At 37.1% G+C, this 22,170-nt stretch overlaps 1 protein-coding gene and 1 long non-coding RNA gene across 2 annotated transcripts in view; both read right to left on the bottom strand.

Moving 5' to 3' along the window:
- Positions 1–13,700, bottom strand: part of LOC121381831 (cytochrome P450 20A1-like) — a 42,644-nt gene extending 28,944 nt beyond the window's left edge. Inside the window, exons 1-3 of the mRNA XM_041511193.1 lie at positions 13,579–13,700; positions 2,123–2,172; positions 1,035–1,204 (exon numbers count right to left, since the gene is read on the bottom strand). Of these exons, the coding sequence (XP_041367127.1) occupies positions 1,035–1,204; positions 2,123–2,172; positions 13,579–13,650 (292 nt within the window). The 5' untranslated portion in view covers positions 13,651–13,700. The remainder of the gene's footprint in view (positions 1–1,034; positions 1,205–2,122; positions 2,173–13,578) is intronic.
- Positions 11,560–12,424, bottom strand: LOC121381832. Its single transcript, XR_005959086.1, has 2 exons — positions 12,369–12,424; positions 11,560–11,949 (listed from the first exon to the last, which is right to left on the bottom strand). It is a non-coding gene; the product is annotated as an uncharacterized LOC121381832 (long non-coding RNA).
- Positions 13,701–22,170: the final 8,470 nt, after the last annotated feature.

The raw sequence follows: 22,170 nt of genomic DNA, 5'->3' as shown, positions 1-22,170 counted from the left end.
CCTCATTTTCTTGCAGGTAGATTAGATATGAGGTGCCACACTTTTTATTGCTGTACTTCCTGGGTGTGTTGATATGCTGCTTATATCAGTTTTATCAGTAAACGTTAACATTATCGGCAATAGGAATTGATTTGGTCTATTAGAACCTTTAAGCTGCGCCCACTAGATAAATTTACTTCCAGATTTCGTTTCTCGTACCGATGTTTGCTCAGGGCTCGAACTTAACGACAACAATTGCCGTCACTGAGATATAAATTGCTGTAGGTAGAGAGCATTACCAATGGCACTTTTGTGCCGTCAGTAAAACTCCTCAACAATGGCAAAATATATACACCTGGTGTACATAATTTGCCAATAGTTAACATTTTCACATTTGAAATATGTCTACATACAGAAAAATAACCTTTTAGTCATGTTTATTTTCTGCAAATGTCAATTTAAAAAAAAAAAAAAAGGCCGTCGGTGGGCTGTTTCACCGATGGCAATTCTTTTTAAAATTGCTGTGGGAGACAAATTCTTAAGTTCGAGCCCTGTTTGCACACACCAATACAATTTCAGAACATCTGCATTAAAAGTAGTAATAACAGGAATTCAATTCCAACTTTCATTTGGGTTACCAGGCTATATTTTGTGGTAACCTGTAAATGGGTTACCAGACACAATGCTTATTTCGATGCCTGTACAACCAGTGCACCACAACTGGATAATGGCTATGGTTTGTGTTTTCCTGTCTGTAGGAAAGTGCATATAAAAGATCCCTTGCTGCATTAGGTGATGACTACGAGTCAGAATTACCAAATGTTTGACATCCAATAAATGATCAATATGTTCCAGTGGTGTCATTAACCAAAACAAACAAACATAGAATGCCCATAAAAATTTTAGGCTTTTAGGAGGCTTCAAAATACATATGGAGGGCCTCACACTTCCAGCGGCCCTGCAAAGACAGCAAAATGGTCACACACAGTTCTGGAGAATTATCTTTAACTAAAGCCTCCTTCATGCACAAGAAAAAGCCACACTGACAAACTTACGTGGTCTGTCAAATACAGTGAGATGTTCCTTGAAGAGTTCTGGTGAGGCAATGCTAACAATGAGCTTCTCTCCCATCCAGAATGAAGCTATCGGTCCATATTGCTCATGCAGATCCATCAGGAACTCATGTAGGCTCCCAGCTCGCCCAATGTCAGGTAAATTGCCATCTCTGCGAAGTAACAAGCATTCAAACAAATTAAATGTCCTGATTACCATAAACTGGTTTAGTGAATAAAAAAATAATTTGTGATATAACAATCATGATTAATCCAGATCCTTTAAAAAAATATAATAATAATTTAAAACATTTAAATTACAAAAAATAAATAAAACTTTTTTTTCTTTTTTAGATATACATTAAAGTGAACATTCGTAGATGCAACTATAAACAAAGTTTCATTAATCTAGGACTTTAATTTGAGAAAAATGGAGTTACATATAAAAGTGAAAACGTAGATTTGACAGGGCTTCTAGAATGTTTTTAAAATCCACTAGCTATGGGATCAGTGATTTAAAACATTTACTTAGCTACAATTCAAAATTCACTAGCCCTACTTGTTGATACAATTTTACTAAATAATAATAATAATCACATATGCCACCAAAAGAGGGAGATAGTTTAAAAACACTAACATTGGGATTGGGATGGGATCAAGATATTCATATTTAAAAAATACTTAACTTCAACATTTGATTTACAAAATTTCACTAGCCGTCGGGCATGGCAATAGTACTTATTTACAAGCCCAACATTGAATATCACTAGCCATGGGAGTGGGGCTACCATAATCTAGAAGCCCTGTCAGGCAAGGCAATAGTACTTATTTATAAGTCCAACATTGAATATCACTAGCCATGGGAGTGGGGCTACCATAATCCAGAAGCCCTGGCTGAGCTAAATGCAAAAGTTAACGATGCCATCAGAAAAAACCCACCTGTATCTTACCTTTTAACTTAGTCAAGGCAAGGCACAATGTAAGTTTAACAATTTTGAAAGTTCAGGAATCATAACAATTCAAGAAAAATGAAGTATTTTAATTAAGAAAAAAAAGTCCAAACTATTTATACATTTCTACTGCCAACTTACTCTTTATTGGTAGGCTCAAGACCAGGCACAGTAGTTGTTTTTGTTTTTTTCTGAAATATATCAACATAAAAAGTTTTAAAAGTTACACAAGATTTACACAAAAATCTCTCTAAAAAACAAAATGAAATATTATCTCTGGTGATAAAACCTCTTTGTCTAATATCATTCTGATTTGTGTTATTAAATTCTGACTAGCATGGTCTATACACAAAATAAACTCAAAATATGAGTTCACGATTTTCAGACATATACATTTCCTGATTGTTTTTTAAAGATTGTTTCAGGTTTGCAGCAATGACTTTAAAAGAGGACACAGTGCTCAATAAACAGCTCTTGATAAATCATCTAATTCTGAACCAATTTTACATCCTCGTCAACATGAATTACACATAAGGTCACAACCCCTGCAACTGCCCACAGCAATCGGCAATGCCGTGGAGGTTTTAGTTCTCCGTAGCACTTTTTTGCCTCATTGGACTATTCAGGATTTTTGATTGTCATGCTTTTTGCTGTGGTCATTTTCTTAATTGCAGGGGTTGTGATCAGCAAGATATACGAGACTGAAGAAATTCTTTTCTCTGACACCTTTAATAATGAGATTTAAAGTAAGGCCAAAACACTGCTAGTACATGTGTAATAATGTATAGATAATTTTATCTGATAATGAACTAGCAAATTCAAATTTTTCTTAGCCAATTAAAACTTACAAAAATAAAGGCTATTGAAATATATATGATTCTCAAATTAGCTTTTTCTCAAATTTATTACTAAATAAATTGTATCAATTCACAGCAAGCACAAACATATGTGATTGGAGCAAATACACTATACAGACTATGTCCATTTATAAGATCTCATAAAACATCTGCCCAGAAATACAATTTACCGGTACTATATCAACTAGCTGCAACCTAATACTGGGCTTGAGTCTCCCCTGGGTTGTCATGCCACGATCAGAAGAGATCAGGCCCTTTCTAAGGGCCCTAAGGGCAACCTAGGGAGACACCCTACAGCACCAAGAAGGTCATAATAAAGAGCTACTCTCGGAATACTAAAACTAGTAAAAGCAAAACCTATTGGCTCTCCTCACTATTTCAATTAGAACAACCATCAAAATTGCGCCAAATTTCCTTCATGTAAACGCGCACCTCTTTCTCTTTTGATATAATCCTACGGGACTTTCAAAATTCCATAGCACCAATTACACCCCGCCTGTCACCAACATTTGGACTGCTGGTGCTCCCTTGCACCTGCCAGTGCAGGCGTACCTCTCTAACCCTCCCCCACCTCTTTCCTGTCCTGGACAGAGGGATCCGGCCAAGACCAGTCCCTGTGCCCAGTATAGGTGTGCGCTACAACAGCTTGCTCTGAATGTGCACGTAAAGTCTTTCACTTCACTTAATACTGGGCTTTCCACCTTTACCCCGTGGTCACTCTGTCATTTAAACATGTTTCCTGTTGTAATATGTTTGTTGCCAAAAATGTTCTGCATCAGTAACAGAGTCAACTTTAGCTACTTTTATATACTACTCAAAAGAATTTAAGGGTCAGACGATATTTTCGACATTATTTTCTGAATGTCAAATTATATTAGCTAGACCATAATGTCACGCATGGTATTGTTCCATTTTGACGAAAGTGGGTCTAAGCAACCCATAAATGAATTAAAATCCACTGTCATTGACACTGTCGACTAGTTCTAATGGCGAAAACATGCTTACATTTGCACGTAAATTAGGGCGAAAGCGATAGGTCTGCTAAGTGCCCATAACTTGCTTTTTCACAAAGTGCTTCATTTGCACGCTTTGCATGTGTATTCCATGTTCCCAATGCTGAATTTCCGTATAATTGGAGCTTGCGTTCGTGTACGGTGCACACTCCAAATTCGACAATGGTACGACGTCAACTGACTATCGAAGATCGAGGAAGGGCTATTGCTTGGCTTCAGGATGGCAATACGCAAAGAAATGTTGCTCTGAGACTTGGTGTCAGTCAGAGTGTCGTTGGCCGACTGTGGCAACGGTACCAAGCAACGAATTCTGTTCGAAATCGTCCACGTTCGAGAAGACCCCGAAGCACTACAAATAGAGAGGACCGCTACATCACCAATATGGCTCTACGTCAACGCACAACCACTGCACGCCGATTACGTGACAATCTGCGGACTGCGACTGGAACTCGAGTGTCTGATCAAACCATATGCAATCGTCTGAGAGCCAATAATCTACGCTGCCGTCGCCAGGCTGTTCGACCACCACTCCTACCACGTCACAGAATGGCCAGACATCACTGGTGCACACTTCATCTGCAGTGGCAACGTCTTCAGTGGGGTCGAGTGATGTTCACTGATGAGTCCAGGTTTAGTCTCCAGTTCAACGACGGTTGGGTTCGTGTCTACAGACGTCCTGGGGAGCGCTTCGCTGACGTTAACGTTAGACAACGTCACCGGTTCGGTGGTGGCAGCGTCATGGTGTGGGGCGGCATCTCTATCCACCACAGGACCCCCCTCTATGTGGTGGATGGCAATCTGAATGGAATCCGCTATCTGAATGAGATTATCCGGCCGTTGGTTCTCCCAGGCCTTCAGCAGATTGGCGACGGGGCAGTTCTGCAGGATGACAATGCCAGACCCCACCGCGCCAGGGTGGCAACGGACTTTCTCAGACAACAAGGTATCGCCAGGATGGATTGGCCAGCATATTCGCCTGACTTGGCCCCAATAGAGCACGCCTGGGACGAATTAGGCAGGAGAGTTCGGGATAACCATGCCCCTCCGGCCAACCTTCATGATCTGGGTCAACTTCTTATGGCAGAGTGGCAGGCCATTCCCCAAGAGTTCTTCAGACGTCTGATCAACAGCATGAGGCAACGATGTGTCGAGTGTATTCGTGCCAGGGGTGGATTCACACACTATTAAACGAATGTTCTAATGTGTAAAATCCATGTTTGACAACCTTCAACTTTGACAGCATGTCATGTGACTTTCTTGTATACAGTGACGTTTTTTGTTAATATGGAACAATAAATTAAATTTTTGGTGTAGTTTACATCATCAATCTAATACACTCTGAAACTTATTTGGTTATAAATTTTTGACCCTTAAATTCTTTTGAGTAGTATACATAAAACTGTTCATTATGAATTAAGTTTTTGTCATAACAACTTATTTGTGGATTGTTTTTGTAAACCCCTGTTTTTATCATTATAAAATGGATTTTAAAATGCCATAATGGAGGTACATAAAATGCACATGGTTTGTTTTTTGAGGGGGTTGTTATATCTGCTGTGCTATGCATCCAATACTCTGTCTCCAACATGAGCAAACTGAACACAAGCTGAAGATCAGTCTCCTTAAATGATGCCAGGTGAACAATTACAGGAGTTTCTAATGAAATGAACTTTATTGCCATCACTTTGCAGCTCTCCTAAAACGTTCCAGGCGAGTTTGAAGGGGAGCATAGTCTGATACTGGAACTAGTATAACTGAAATCAAGCTAAGATATTTATAAATCAATAATATAAATGTGAAATACATCACTCAGTAATTACATTTTTAATAATAATAACATTCATGGTATTGGAGTGACATTGAAAAATAACAGAAAGACACAGTTTGCTGCATATTCAACCCCATACCCGTCTCGTACACTTAATATGGGTTCAATATTCAATGAATCACACCAGTCAGTTTTGTGCATATGACAAAATACATTTTTTTTTTTTTTTTAAATCACAGGAAACCAATTCACAAAAATAAATAGTTGAAGAACAATCTTACAAATCACTAAAACCATTAATTTTACTAAGTCGTTTTTGTTTATTCCTTAAAATTACCAATATCGGGTCCACATGACTTGTAGAAACTGAATTAAAATGGAGGAATATGAATTAACATTCGGAGCATGTCACATGACCTCACATGTGCCAGATCAACAAGGTCAAAGCATTCACTTTTTATGATTTTTAAGACCCCTGTTGTTATAATTTGTTTTCAATTATTATATTCAATCTGCAAAAGGTATGCTACATTTCTGTGCCTCTGCTGTAGTGAATAGTACTCATACTCCATTCAAAACAATTGTACATAATTTTTAGTGTATAAATTGTTAATTAAGAATCAATTTATTAAAAAACAAAACAAATTTCATGTAGTGGCCTTAAAAATGGAAAATGATGAACCGCACATGCGCGGTACAATACTTTTTGCAAACGCATGTATCTGAACGCAGTTAGAAACGTTGTTCTCTTTCCTGTTTACCGGAGGGTGTTTCATTTTTATTTACTAGAATGGATTTCTTTTTAGTCCACATTGTTGATTTTTTACATTAACTGACTGCAATCTATTTTGTTTCACATATCGTAGCTGAAACATGTTGAATAGTATTTCCGTAAATATCACATTCGTGTTTTTGTCGTTAGGTGAACACAGTTTGGGACGTCGATGGTAATGGTAGGCCTACCTCCTATGACACTCAGCTGCATTTCTCACAAACAGACATTCTTGGATAATTTGATAGTATAAAAGCAAATGCTATGAATATTATGAATTTGCAAATGGTTAATGCCATATACAAACCAGTGCCAACCAGCCAACTGACTGTCATGGACTTTGGTCGAACTTAAGGTCGACAACAGTCACTTTTCGCACCCTTGTTTTGGCTTCGTACACAGTAAATAAAACATATCCAATGGTAATTTTTTGATATGATGTTTTACAAAAGGTACTTTTTATTTCTTTCATCTTTTGAAACTTAAAATTAATATTTTGTACAGAATTTTGACAAATAATTTTTTTTATTTAATACCAACTTGTAAACAGCATTGTCTGCTTGTTATAGAAATTTGATAGGGGTCAAGGTTAGTAGACCAGTTTTTATTTTAATGTGGTGAAGCATTGTAATAATATAGCTAATTTTGAATTTGAATGACATCAGTATTCCAATGACGTCACTTTGAATCTCCTTACAATAACCATACACTGGGTACCATTGACTTCCCAAACTGTGTTCATCTAACGACAAAAACATAAATACGACATTTATGGAAATACTATTCTACATTTTTCAGCTACGATACGTAAAACAAAATAGATTGTAATCAATTAACGTAAAAAATCAACAATGTGGACATAAAACACATCGAGTCTAGTAAATAAAATTAAAACACCCTCCGGTAAACATGAGTGTGACATTTTTAACTGCGTTCAGGTGCATGCGTTTGCAAAAAGTATCGTACCGTGCATGTGCAGTTCGTCATTTTCCATTCTTAAGGCCACTACGTGAAAAAAAATATGTTTCTTAACTATGCACAATTGACGAACACTTAGTTCAATATTTTTTTTAAAAGGAAAAATTCAATTTGTTAAGCGTTTTGGTCCGGTCCGCGTGTTATCAACACACATCGCTAACACTGGTAGGCATTACGTTTATACCAATGAATATATTTTTTTTTAACGAACTGATTCTTAGTTAACACAATTTATACACTCAAAATTATTTACAATTGTTATGAATGGATTATGAATACTATTCACTGCAATAGAGGCACAACAATGTAACATACCTTTTGCAGATCGAATATAATGATTAAAAACAAATTCTAACAACAGGGGTCTTAAAAATCGTAAAATTTAAATGCTTTGGCCTTGTGGATCTGGCACATGTGAGGTCATGTGACATGCACCGAATGTGAATTCATCTTTCTCCATTTTAAGTCAATTTCTACAAGTCATGTGTTATGCTTCCAATTCCGTTCACTTTGTTTTCTTGTGCACGGTTCACGCAATCAACATCTGATTTGTTGTCATCGATGTGTCATTCATTTATGAGGTTTTTCTTCACAGTTAAGGAACATTTTCATAAACATTAAAGTTTAGACATGTAAGTATCTACCGTATATCTTCGCCTGTAAGTCGATCTCGACTATAAGTCGAGTCCCTAATTTCAAGCCCTGAAAACGTATTTTTTTATTGACCCGTTTATAAGTCGACCCATGAAAAACTACTTATAAATATTGAAATATTTCTTATTTTCAGCACATGAGAACAATAATATTTGAACAAAAGAAAATTATTTTACAAACTTCGGTTTTCACGTTTTGTACATCGCAATATGATCAGACTATTCCAATCAAACTATCATTATTACATAGCATCAAAACGAAATATTCCCTTAGTAGAGAGTGAAAGCTGTTTGACTGTTACTGTATAGTACTGTACAGATGGTTTTGTGCACAGACAACAACTTTATTTATAAACACTGACAACAGATCACTACGATAAAACTGAAAGTATCACGTTTTGCCGCCATATTAATACATGTAAGGAGGATAACTCTGGAAAGTACACTGGTTTTTGTACCAAATGATTTGTGTCCCTATTGCTCTAGATAAGTGAACTGCAGAGATCAGTCTATTTTAAGGGAAAGCTTAGTAATATTCATGAAGTTCATCACCGCCAAAACATTGTTTGAACAACCATTAATGCCAGTGACCAGATTTCAAAATAAACTCAGGCAACAGGTAGTTAGTATTGTTTACATTTTTACTATTAGTTATGACTTAATTTAACTAAGTGGACTGTTGTCTTGGCATGTGAGTGAGATCGTACGCCTTTTCGCATAACCAAAACCGTTCTAATGCCAAAAAAAATAGGTTATAAAAAATAAATGTGTCAAATTAACATATTTGAGTATAAATATATGGCATACTTCAACAATAAAACTTGTAAAATAATCCCTAAAACAGTCATATTTTTTGGTGAAATTTTTTTACCCTCTTATAAGTCGACCCCCCAAGTTATAAAATAATTTTTGGGTGAAAAAAATTCGACTTATAGGCGAAGATATACGGTACATACAAAACTTTACAAACTCCTAAAACCATTAATTTTAATAAGTCGTTTTTGTTTATTCCTTAAATTTACCGATATCTGGTCCACTTGACTCGTGGAAATTTATTTAAATGGAGGAAGATAAATTAACATTTGGAGCGTATCACATGACCTCACACGTGCTAGATCAACAAGGCCAAATCATTTAATTTTGATGATTTTTAACCCATCTATTGTTAAAATATGTTTTCAATTATGAAATTCAATCTGCAAATGGTATGCTACATTTGTGTGCCTCTACTGCAGGGAATATTATTTATAATCCATTCGTAACAATTGTAAATAATTTTGAGTGTATAAATTGTGTTAATTATGAATAAATTAATTTGAAAATTGTTATTTTACTATCGATTCACTGGTATGAACATAATGCCTATCTGTGTTGACATCAATTTTTAGCGATGGATGTTGGTAAAATGCAGACGGGGCCAGATCGTTTGACAAACTGAATTTATCCTTTAAAAAAAATATGAAACAGAGTTTTCGTCCAGTATACATATTTCAGAAACATATACCATTGACGTCCCAAACTGCGTTCACCTAACAACAAAAACATGAATACAATATTTACGGAAATACTATTCTACATTTTTCAGCTACAATACGTGAAACAAAATATACTGCAGAACAAATCCATTCTAGTAAATAAAAGTGAAACACCCTCCAGTAAACAGAAAAGAGTGCAACATTTCTAACTGCGTTCAGGGGAATGCATATGCAAAAAGTATCTTACCACACATCTGCGATTTGTCATTTTCCATTTTTACATGCAAACATTTTAATTTCTTAACAATGCACAGTTGACGAACACTTTGTTGAATATTTTTTCAAAAGGAAAAAATCAATTTGTCAAGCGCACTGGTCTGGTCCATGTTTTACCAACACCCAACGCTAATACTTGATGTCAACACTGATAGGCATTACGTTCATACCAGTTAATAGTTTGTAAAATAAAAAGATTTAATGAACTGATTCTTAATTAACACAATTTATACACTCAAAATTATTTACAATTGTTATAAAATGGATTATGAATACTATTCCCTACAGTAGAGGCACAAAAATGTAACATACCTTTTGCAGATCGAATATAATAATTGAAAACAAATTCTAACATCAGGGGACTTAAAAATCATACAAATTAAATGATTTGGCTTTTTTGATCTGGCATGTGTGGGTCATGTCATGCATACCAAATGTTCATTTATCTTCCTCCATTTTAGGTCAATTTCTACAAGTCATATCGGTAATATTAAGGAATAAACAAAAACGACTTAGTAAAATTACGGGTAATGGTTTTTGGAGTTTGTAAAGTTTTGTATTTAGATACTTACTTGTTTGAACTTTATTGTCAATGAAAATGTTCTAGAACTGTGAAGAAAAACGTCACAAATGAATGACAAGCAGACAACAACAAATCGGATGTTGATTGCACGAACAGTGCACAAGAAAACAAACTGAACAGAGTTGGAAGCATAACACTCGTTGACGATATTTTATCACACAGTGGCCTTAAAAATGGAAAATGACGAACCGCACATGCATGGTACGATACTTTTTGCAAACACATGTGCTTGAACGGTTAGAAACGTTGCCTCATTCCTGTTTGCTGGAGGGTGCTTCACTTTTGTTTACTATTTAAAATGCATTTATTTTACATCCATATTGTTAAACATTTTTTTTTTTTTTTTTGACCGGTCTAGGTGGCATGGTTAGGCCTTGCCCGAGTACTCTGACTGTAAGAGAGCTAGACGGACATTTGGACATAAACACGCTCTCATTACAGTCAGAGACCAACCTATGTCTTTTTTTGGCAATTCCTGACTACCAAACGGTAGGCAACGAGTCCCGCTCTAATACCACAACAATCCTATGTTTGACGTCAAATACCTTTACATCAATCATTTTCGAGTTAAGTGATACAAAAAAATCCACATATTAATCACTAATACACTTACTACAGAAAGAAACCCGACAGCACCCACATTCAGCTACGCTTCGTGACACTCCGTTGCAACAATTGCAAAGCTCGGCGATCTATTTCGAGACGTAGACCACGTGATCGCGCACTGGGCGATTCCGCCTTGTGCAGCAGTTACAGGGGCCGTCTCATATCAAGCGGTTATTATTTTCATAAACAAATCGTCAGTCAAAAAAGAACTTGTAAATCAGCGACAAATATCATTGTCGTACTGTTAACTGCCAATGCGTATCGATGGGTAATCTCATTAATTGTGGCTACATTCTACGCTGAAAAAAGTTCTAAACCTTTTTTTAAAACTCCCACACACCCTCTCGTTCTGAGTACAGTTTGTGGCCCTGATCAGAAATCGTGATAGCGTACTTGAACATCAAACTGATATAAGCAGGTTAATTCCCGACATCGGACCTGGCAGTCATTTGTGGCCATACATGCATACGGCGAAACTCATCGCCATCGGTCCCTAGGCGTCAGCTTGTCTACTATGACGGAACTCCTGTCTACAACTGATCATTGAGTATTGTGTTACAGAATCGGTCTGTTCAGTTGTTGAAAACAATTGGGCTGTGTTCTACGTAGGTTAATTCATTGTCAATAATTATTAACTACCATACATATATGTGATTTACATTTGCTTGGATAAAACGATCGTTCATATGAAATTAGTTATTAAGCAAACAGAATACTTACAACCAACCCAAAACAAAATTTGAACTATTTTTATTACTTAATTTACTAGTATCCTACCGCCTTTTTCTTCTTTATTTTTCTTTTGCTTTTTAATGAGATATTACACCACAGTTTCACATTTGAGTCATTTCCGCATATTTCTTAGGGAGTGGGTTTCAGCTCAGTCGTTTGAGTGTTCGCGTCGCAGGATCGAACAACCTCGATGGATCCATTCAACCAATTGATTTCTTTGTCGTTCCACCTAATGCACCAGAACTGGTCAGTGGCCTGTGGGAAAGTACATATAAAAGATCCATTGCTAATGTAGCGGGTTTCTTCTCCAATACTCATATCAGAGTTACCAAATGTTTGACATCCAATAGCTAGTGATTAATTAATCAATGTGCTCTAGTGGTGTCGTTGAACAAAACAAATTTCAATATTTTTTAGTTTGATCTGAATAGCAAAACAACTATAAGATAAGTTTTAAAGATCGAATGAGCTATGCACCGATTCAATTTTGATTTTGCAGTAACAAGCATTGCCATCCTTCCCCTTAACGCCTCGGAATACATCTTATGATACCCCATCCCCTCAAGAGCGTTACGTAATTGTTGAAGAAGAAAAAAAACCCACACACACACTCTACTACTGTACTAATGACTAATTCATAAAACATAAAATAATCAAATTAAATTACTACTTACTTTATCTTTCATAAGAGGAGGCAGTACGTAGCACATACTTTTGCCGTATCCTGTCGATAACACCCAAATGTATCCTTCAAATTCAAAATGGAATCAATAATGTGTAATTGTTTTGGTTTAATGACGTAATGAAATCCAAATTCATCCAAAACGGCATTAGCCAACTCTTCCATGTTGTAACTTCGCTTGATATGAGACGGCCCCTGTAACTGCTGCACAAGGCGGAATCGCCCAGTGCGCGATCACGTGGTCTACGTCTCGAAATAGATCGCCGAGCTTTGCAATTGTTGCGACGGAGTGTCACGAAGCGTAGCTGAATGTGGGTGCTGTCGGGTTTCTTTCTGTAGTAAGTGTATTAGTGATTAATATGTGGATTTTTTTGTATCACTTAACTCGAAAATGATTGATGTAAAGGTATTTGACGTCAAACATAGGATTGTTGTGGTATTAGAGCGGGACTCGTTGCCTACCGTTTGGTAGTCAGGAATTGCCAAAAAAAGACATAGGTTGGTCTCTGACTGTAATGAGAGCGTGTTTATGTCCAAATGTCCGTCTAGCTCTCTTACAGTCAGAGTACTCGGGCTAGGTTAGGCCATCTGTCTACAGGCTGGTAGGTACTGCCATGGGTTCGGATCCCAGTCGAGGCATGGGATTTTTAATCTAGACACCTGGAGTGAGTGCTCCACAAAGCTCAATGGTCCATAACTGGTTCAACAAAGGCCATGGTTTGTGCTATCCTGCCTGTGGGAAGTGCAAATAAAAGATCCCTTGCTGCTAATCTGAAAGAGTAGCCTATGTAGTGGTGACAGTGGGTTTCCTCTCAAAATATGTGTGGTCCGTAACCATATAACCGTAAATAAAATGTGTTGAGTGTGTCGTTAAATAAAACATTTCTTTTTTGTAAAAAAAATTTACGTTAACTGATTGGAATTTATTTTGTTTCACGTATCGTAACTGAAAGATGTTGAATAGTAATTCCATAAATATTGTATTCGTGTTTTTTGTCATTAGCCATTATCATTAGGTGAACGCAGTTTAGGAGGTCGATGGTATTGTGTACTAACCCAAAACAAGGGTGCGAAGAGTGACTGTCATTGACCGTAGGCGGCCTACAAAAGCCCCGAGTACGTAGGCTCATAAATTTAACTGACAACCAATAAAACAATACATGCAACTGTTACCACAAATCATTTGGAACGAAAATAATTACCGGATATAAGTAAATGATACTGATGATAAGCGTCACCACAAATATCACCGCAAATATTGCAAACCCCAACATTGCAGAAACGACTTGTGGACAATCTCGGATTCACTGAAAACCTATGCTACGATGCGCCTCGTTGTGTAGAGGTTCCAATGTACCAAATACATTTCTATTGCCGATATAGTGTAGTAGAGATGTGACATATAGTAGTAAAATACTATTATTGTGTAAAATGTGATACTAACACGCCACTTTGCATGCAGTTAGGCCATTATGTGTAGAGTAAAACGTAATATAGGACCAACCAGGTACAGACCCCTATTGGCCAGGTGACTTCACAATTCAAAATCATGAAAATGGCCACCACATCTATTTCTTACTCGGTTTGTATCACATTTAAAAAGGCAAACCATAGAATATTAGGTCCAATGATAATATAATTACTATTTATGTGTTGCTGATATATATTAATCATTATTTAAAAAAAAAAAAAAATACTAATAATATACTGAACAACAAAAGAAATGCATCTAATCACAAATACCCTGCATTAGCCCAGTGGCCAATGCACAATATCAATTAAACTTGGCACATATGTTCTGTATCATTGTGGGGTCTATTTAAAATCAGGACATATATCTTCTACTAGTGGCCGCTATTTTGAATTTTAAAATGACCGCCATTAGCTTCAATTTGTATTGAAAATCTTATTCACATAAAAAACCATTATACCAAAACCTATACTCATGTTTCAATGAACTATGAATCTAATGGTGCGTATAAAGAAAGTAATATATATGTTCACCATATTCGACCAAAAATAGGATATACTGAACAACAAAAGAAACACGTCTAATTACAAATGCCCTGTATATAATCATCACTGTGTTCATTATCACATGATACTAATTAAAGCAAACACTTTTATAAAATTCTGATAAAGTGCCTGGAAATCACCCCCCCCCCCCTCCACTACCCCTCCCAAAATTAAAAAAAATAAAAAATTAGTGTTCTTCTATTTCACTCCACGACCTAAAACAACACAATTCATTGTCATTTTCACCACACAAAAAATGGGGATGATCATCTAGACATTTGGAAGTGTCCCTAATGTGTACAGGAAACCAATGAGAAATAGCTGGACTGGTCTAATTCAAAGAATCTGAGTACCAATGTTTCAATGACTCCACACAAACATCAATACAGTTATTATTAAAGGGACACGCCCTAGTTGTTAACCATTACGCCGTTGTTTTTCGCCATTAAACCCATTTTTTCACAAATAAAATTGCACTTTACTTACCGTTTATTATTTAGAATATACATTTCCATTCACCTGAAGTGTTTTTTGGTAATCCTGGTGTGTGTAATACCACAAAATGCATTTTTCGTATTTCATAAAATGCCACGGGCCTCTGAGAAAAAACCGTTGAGCAGACAAGGTCTAATCTATTTTTAGAGGGGATATTCCCATTTCAATGTCACAGCCGTTGGTATACCACGTGACCGTTATCATTTTGGTTCGGTTTGTTTTCTCGTGCACGGTTCGCGCAATCAACATCCGATTTGTTATCGTTTGCTTGTTGTTCATTTGTGAGATTTTTCTTCACAGTTCGTGAACATTTTCAGTAACAATAAAGTTCAGACAAGTAAGTATCTCAATACAAAACGTTACAAACCCTTAAAACCAATTATTTTGCTAAGTCTTACGATATCTGGAGAGGGGATACAACCAGGACAGAACAGTTGGAACATGTCCAGGAGAGGTGAAAGGAACGCACCCCAAGTCTGTGCGCACTCTGTGAAATTTGTCGTGACGTAGGCATTGTTGTGCTTCGAGCGACATCTACTGGTTGGACTATACCAATTCAAATCCCATAGGCGACCATGTTAACGTTTGTGTTTACAAACACTATATGCAATATATCAACCAAACTGTGACCCATAAATATCAGTACTACAACCCCTACCTCAAAGTATTAACTGCAGAAAATGGTACCTTTCATGGCTCATTTTCGGTATAACCAGATGTTTCTGCAACACCCCTAGTTTCGCACAAAATTTTAGTACTTTTTTTTACAGGTACCCCATACATGTTCCAAGCACAAGGCTACTTGACTCGGTGGTACTACATCAAATAAAATTGCATAAATTTTTAGCCCAGATGAAACTAATTTTTTTTACAACCAACACACTCACATTTATAACCAATCACAGGACTTGTGGTGTTAACTTCTCTAACTTCGACCCAGCCGGAAATTAATTGGTATAGTGCAACCTACTGCTGACATCAGAATACTAACTTTCAAAATTATTTCAAGCAATTGGGACATGGGGATTCCCATGGTATTTATCGATATAAAACCTGCTTTTTCACTCCATTTGATAAAAACGTGATCTAAGTGTGTTACAGGTTTGTAGATTAACCAAATTATAATTTATTTTCGCTGGATGGAACTAGGGCGTGCGGCTTTAAGTCAAGCAGTGTGGACCAATATATGAACACGAGGTGCATTATCCACCCTCACTAAAATACGCATGTCTTTTGAACTGTGAGATTATGAGTTTTCTTGTGCAAACTTTAAAACGAGGCAGCTGTGATTTGATGAATTCCATTGGTTCTATAAACGTATACTGCATGAATACATCTTTCTACAGTTCTGTTTGTAGCAATATTTGCTTTAATAGTTGCATTGGATAACACACGCCCATCTATGAAATCACTTTTGATCTGTCGTTTTTCCTTGATATTATTTTTGAACATTTCGACTGTATTATTTTTCATAAAGTGGTATCAGTGCATAGTATTCATCTCAGGAAATAAAGTTATCAACATCTAATTTTTATTCCTAAAAAATGTACTCGTGTCAAGCCATTTGTATTCTTGTTCTGTCTAATGACTGGTTGCTTGTCTGGGGTCACATAGGAGTCTAGAACCATTGGTAATAAACGCTAATATTTCTTTGGGTATTGGCTCTGCAAGTAAAATGGCCGTGTAAGTCAGGGGAAGAACACTAACATGCTTTTATGTGATTGTCACCTCTAAGACAATCGTTTCTTCTTGTCATCTGTGGAAAACAGCAAGACAGATGATGATGGGGTAAGGGCATATAATGTGCCATCCACATGACTTCAAAGTGCTAAGTGACTCCTTTTGCAAGTTAACATGATCTCTTCAAAACATGATCACACGGAATCGGCAGTCTGATGGGGACAAAGACAATAACACATTTCAGGTTTATTGTATCTGGTTGAATTGTAAGGCCACAATATACTGGGATAGGAATGCATGTGTCATTACATGAAAGTCTGTGTCTTGGGTTTCCATAAGACCCGACACTGTTTAATATATTTAATATCAAGAATCATATTCACTAATTATATCAATGTGCGGGGGATAATATTGTCAGCATGTTCCTCACTTCCCTCACTGGAAATAATGGTTTGACAGAAACACTATTTCCAAACTATTACAGCAACTTAGCAATGTGTATTACTTCAACAGAATAAAGTCTCCAAATCACATTATCATGTCAATAGCAAAATTCCCATATCGAGTTTTGGGGTAGGAACTGTTTAATAGCAATAGTTCCTTTAAATTAATTGAATTGATTATTAATTATTCGAACAAATCTCTCTAGTGTTGAGATTGTTCAGAGACTATGTCATTAAACCACAAAAGAAGCAACGCGGCTTCTGCATACCTAATTCCCCATGTAACAAATTAATTATTATTTTCAGTATTGTGTACTAACTACATGTATGACTGATGATTATCCGTTTTTATTTCTTGTCACCACATTGTCACGTGCCACTTTTGCCACTATGTTTTCGTTAATAAGTGTACTAGTAAGAGACCAATTGATGTATTGAGCCTACAGGTAGAAGCTCTTGGAATTAGTCCTGCTCTCGTCCAGCAACGTAATCACAGGCACATTCATTTTTCTAATAGAATTAGTCGCTGGCAATATCCCAGACCATGTGCAGGGTGGGTGTGCGGCAACCTTAATTGGATATATGCACATTAAACAAATTTCCCCTTTTACCAATTACCATGGCCGTATGATTAAGATGATGTCTTTTAATAAACTACTGTGAAATGCTTTATTTTAGTTGGTTTAAATTTTCATGATTTTCCTAAACACACACACACATTTAGTTGGGTGTTGGGTACTTAAATTTGTAGATCTAAAAGGCAAGTTCGTATTATATTACTAGGTGTATTATATTTTCATTGTATTTTTAAATTTGTTGACTACACTAGTCTACGGATTACACGAACATATGGCCACCACAAACAAACGTGATTTTACAGTATATGCATCAACCTCAATTTGAGATACTTTGGCATCTTGTTATATATATGTAAGCACACTTTCAACACCTGAACTTTTTATATGCACTGATGGATTCACAGCTCATTAAAGCATGAGGAAAGGTTTTGGATTCATGGTTTTCTTAGAATCCGATATTTCTAGTACTTCTTCTTCTGCGTTCAGTTTCTGTGTGCTACTTGAATTCAAATCGTGAGTTTTACCGCCTCCATGAACTCCAGTCAGCAGCAGATCGTCTATTTCGCCCCAAAGGTTTTCTCCGATTGTTCTGGGTTGTGGCCAGATGTTTTCTTTGATACTAGTAGTAGAGGATGGACCCCTTCAAGGCTTGGTATCCGGCGCTGCTCCTATCTGGTGTAGCTCCATCTCAGTATAAATTGTGGCGGATTTTCATAAACTGTATGATGCGTACCTGTTCGTTTTCCATTTCTAGGTCCCACGCCATACAGGCAAACAAGTTCCGTCTTCAGTGGTGTTTTCAGTACAAATTGTAATTGGTGGTGGCCATTTTGAAATTCAAAATGTCGGCCACAAGGGTAGATATTAATATCTGTTTTTAAATTGACACGACTAAGCAATTTAGAAGATTTGTGTCAAGTTTCATGCTTTTCTAAAAAGTTAACGATTCCATTGATATTTAGACTTTAGCCATTGGGCTATTATATATAGGGCATTTGTTATTAAACGCGTTTCTTTTGTTGTTCAGCATATTCATATTTGTTTTTAAAATAATGATTAATATATAACATCAACATATAAATAGAAATAATATTGTCTGAAATGTACCATTGGAACTGTCACGGGGATCCTATAATACCCGTAACTGAATATAACACGATTATCCAAATTCTCGCCTAACTGCATATCTATTAGATCTCTCTGTATCGGGCAGTCTAATACCCGAGTGGCTCGGCTCTAGGTATATCAGAGATAAGATCTTATATAAATATATATATAGCACGTTTAGTTCACTAGAAAACACAACAAAACACAATACATTTTGGAATCTGTATTAACACTACGCTGACAAATTACTTGCAGCAGTAGTTAATTAACAACAACAATATAATAACAACCCAGAACTAATCACTTAATTAGTTAATCACTAGGTGTCTAGTTTACACAATATTCTAATCACTTCACCGTGATACAACACCCACACGTGTGATAATTGAGAAACGCTGCCAGGGGAACTTAATTAATAAAGGAATTACAACTCTATTCCTAACTGGTTAATTTTTAATTAACCCTTAACTACTCATTCAGTAACCTTGTAATACAGAATTAATACTGGTACCTATCACAATAAAGACAATAACCTACAGTTTACCTAGGTCCTCTAGGATGACTGGCTAAGCTTTAATATTTAGAACAGTGAAGCCTACAATTTACTTCGTCAGATTACCGGAGACACTGTCTAAATAATATTGGTATAATACAGTATTAAAATATTTAAAGTCACATCAATCACATCAAGGTTATACAACAGAGCAGAAAAATATATTTACCAGTCCAGTCGGACTACGTTCCCCGGGAGCCTTCCAATGTTTCTCCCCGATATATCTAAAATCCTATCTATTTATTTAAAAATCTCAGAGACAGCGAATATCGCCTGGGGGCACAACGCGGTACCTCACCTATGATCTGATATTTCCACAACTCCCACAGTCGGTATATTTTCTTAGATGGCCAGACTTACTGTCGCAAGTTCGCCAGAAATACCCCGGTCGTAAACCGCACTGCCGGAGTTATTACGTAACTACTGGCCACATGGCCTCCACACCTGCTCTGGGTGTGTATTAGGACGCAGCTCTACCACCGTCGCGCGGGGGTATTACGTAACCAAGCTGCACACGGCCTTCTAAAACAATTAACATCGCCACAGGCGAAAAGATAAGAGCATGTCCCGTCACAGAAACTAATATTTTATACCTTACATTTTAAATGTGATCAAAACAGAATGAGAAATATTGAATTGGCGGCCATATTGAATTGTGAGGTCACCTGGCCAATAAGGGTCACTGCCAGGTTGATCCTATATCAAGTTTTACTCTACACATGATGCCCTAACTGAATGCAAAGTGGCATGTTAGTATCCTTGACCTTACAACTAAAAATAATATTATGAGTAGAATAATGGAAATACAAGGTTTCAGACCAGCTCATTTTGCACGAACGTCTCCGTTGTATTCGCTTCAGCACTGGAGGTGGGGGTGGGGGGCAGTTGACGCATGTTGTATACCTCAGTTGCTCTCTCTCTCTCTCTCTCTCTCTCTCTCTCTCTCTCTCTCTCTCTCTCTCTCTCTCTCTCTCCTCTCTCTCTCTCTCTCTCTCTCTCTCTCTCTCTCTGATGCTCGGTCGGTCTAGGATCTTTTATATCATACCATGACCTTAGATATACCAGTCGTGGTGCACTGGTTGGAGCGAGAAATAGCCCAATGGACCCACCGACGTGGATCTATCCCAGACTAACCGAGCATCAAGCGAACGCTTTACCACTGGACTACGTCCCGCCCCCTTGTTACTAACGGAAAAATGTAACGGGTTTCGTTTCTAAGACTATATGTCAAATTACCCAATTTTTAACATCCAATATGATTATTAATAAATTAATGTGCTCTAGTGGTGACAAAACAAACTTTAACTTTTTCTCGCTCTCGCCCCTCTCTCTCTCTCTCTCTCTCTCTCTCTCTCTCTCTCTCTCTCTCTCTCTCTCTTTCTCCCTCTCTCCTTTTTTCAGTGTATGTGTACGTGTGCGTATACATGCGTCCGTGCGTGCATGTGTCATTACCCAGTCAAGCTGTTTAAAACATATCTTGTAGACAGAGATTTTGTATCCGTGAAGCTTTCTGCTCATACACATTATACAGTCTATACTATTAACATTACTATAAACAAAAGAAAATTAATAGCATGTTGGTATTGATATTATTTAGTTGATGGAGCTTTAAACTTTTGATGACCTAACGATGGTAATGACCTAACACTACACGTTTTGAGAGTAAAATATATAACGATTTAAAAAAAAAAAAGCGATTGTTCAAAAATGTGGAGAGCATACCCCACCCCACCCGGCTCTGCAAGTCCTGATTATAAGGTTTTGAGAAGAATGGATGTGATTGGGGGAATGTCTCCCCCCCCCCCCCCCCCGGTTACGCCCGTGACCTCAGCACCCACACTGATCCTCGCCTGCTGTCAATACATGTGGGCTACGTTTAAGTTTCATAAATGTCACTGTGCCAAATATGTTCGCCCTCTGTTTCTATTATTTGAACGAATGTAATTAAGGCATTTCCTGCTGTGAGTAATCAGTTTAAAAATATACACGTGTGTTACTTGTTGTTGGTATATACACGTACAGGTAGAACTTACATCCGATGTATGACAGTACGGGATGCGCAGCTTCCACACCTGTATGACAAAACGCTACTGTACCGGAACCACCTGTATGACACATGGTATGCGCAAAGCATAATCGTACAAAAATGGTTATTATATTACGACGTCTCAGTAGCCTAATAGTATACAAAACTGTTCATACTGCAGGGAAGTACGTTGGCAGAATGGTTAAGAGCTGCTAGGTACTGGGCTCGCATCTTAGCACTGGCTCAAAATTAATGAAGAGCCACTTTGTACCCCATGGTCTTCTCTATTACCAATCACCGAAACTAAAGACTTACCCTAGCTCAAGTCACCACCAGCTCTACCCCTTATTCAATATTAATAGAAATAAGGGGTAGGGCTGGAGGTGACTCGAGCTAAGACACATATCAAAATCAATAAGGGGTAGGGCTGGAGGTGACTCGAGCTACACTAACCCCTGTCCTGAACAGTCAACGAAGATAGCTGAGGCATGTATGCAGAGGATAGCGTGCTTCAATCTTAATTAGATATTATAGGTACAGAAATGAAGTTAAATGGCAATAAACCGCAGTGACGCTATTGCATTTGTAAGGTGGTCGTATTTAGGAAGGGCACATTGCGGAAGAACGGGGTGGAGATCAGTGATTGTTATTTGTATCCTACCTTATTTTAAAATTTACTAAAAATTTAACGTTTTAAACATATCGAGGGGAGAAGCAAACCGTCGGAAAACATTTATTAAAAAAATGCCCACATCCTGGTCCAAAGCAGACTGGGTCCAAAGAAAGGGACCATACATAAAAAGATACCACGTACAATAATAATAACCTTGTTAACACTATATACAGATGTATTAAATTTGACAAAATATGTCTACTGGAATGTTTAATCTATTGAT

This window comes from Gigantopelta aegis, chromosome 9 (assembly GCF_016097555.1).
Source record: "Gigantopelta aegis isolate Gae_Host chromosome 9, Gae_host_genome, whole genome shotgun sequence".
Classification (NCBI taxonomy): domain Eukaryota; kingdom Metazoa; phylum Mollusca; class Gastropoda; order Neomphalida; family Peltospiridae; genus Gigantopelta; species Gigantopelta aegis.
Note: the sequence above shows the minus strand (reverse complement) of the source record. Positions and strands in the feature narration are given on the sequence as shown.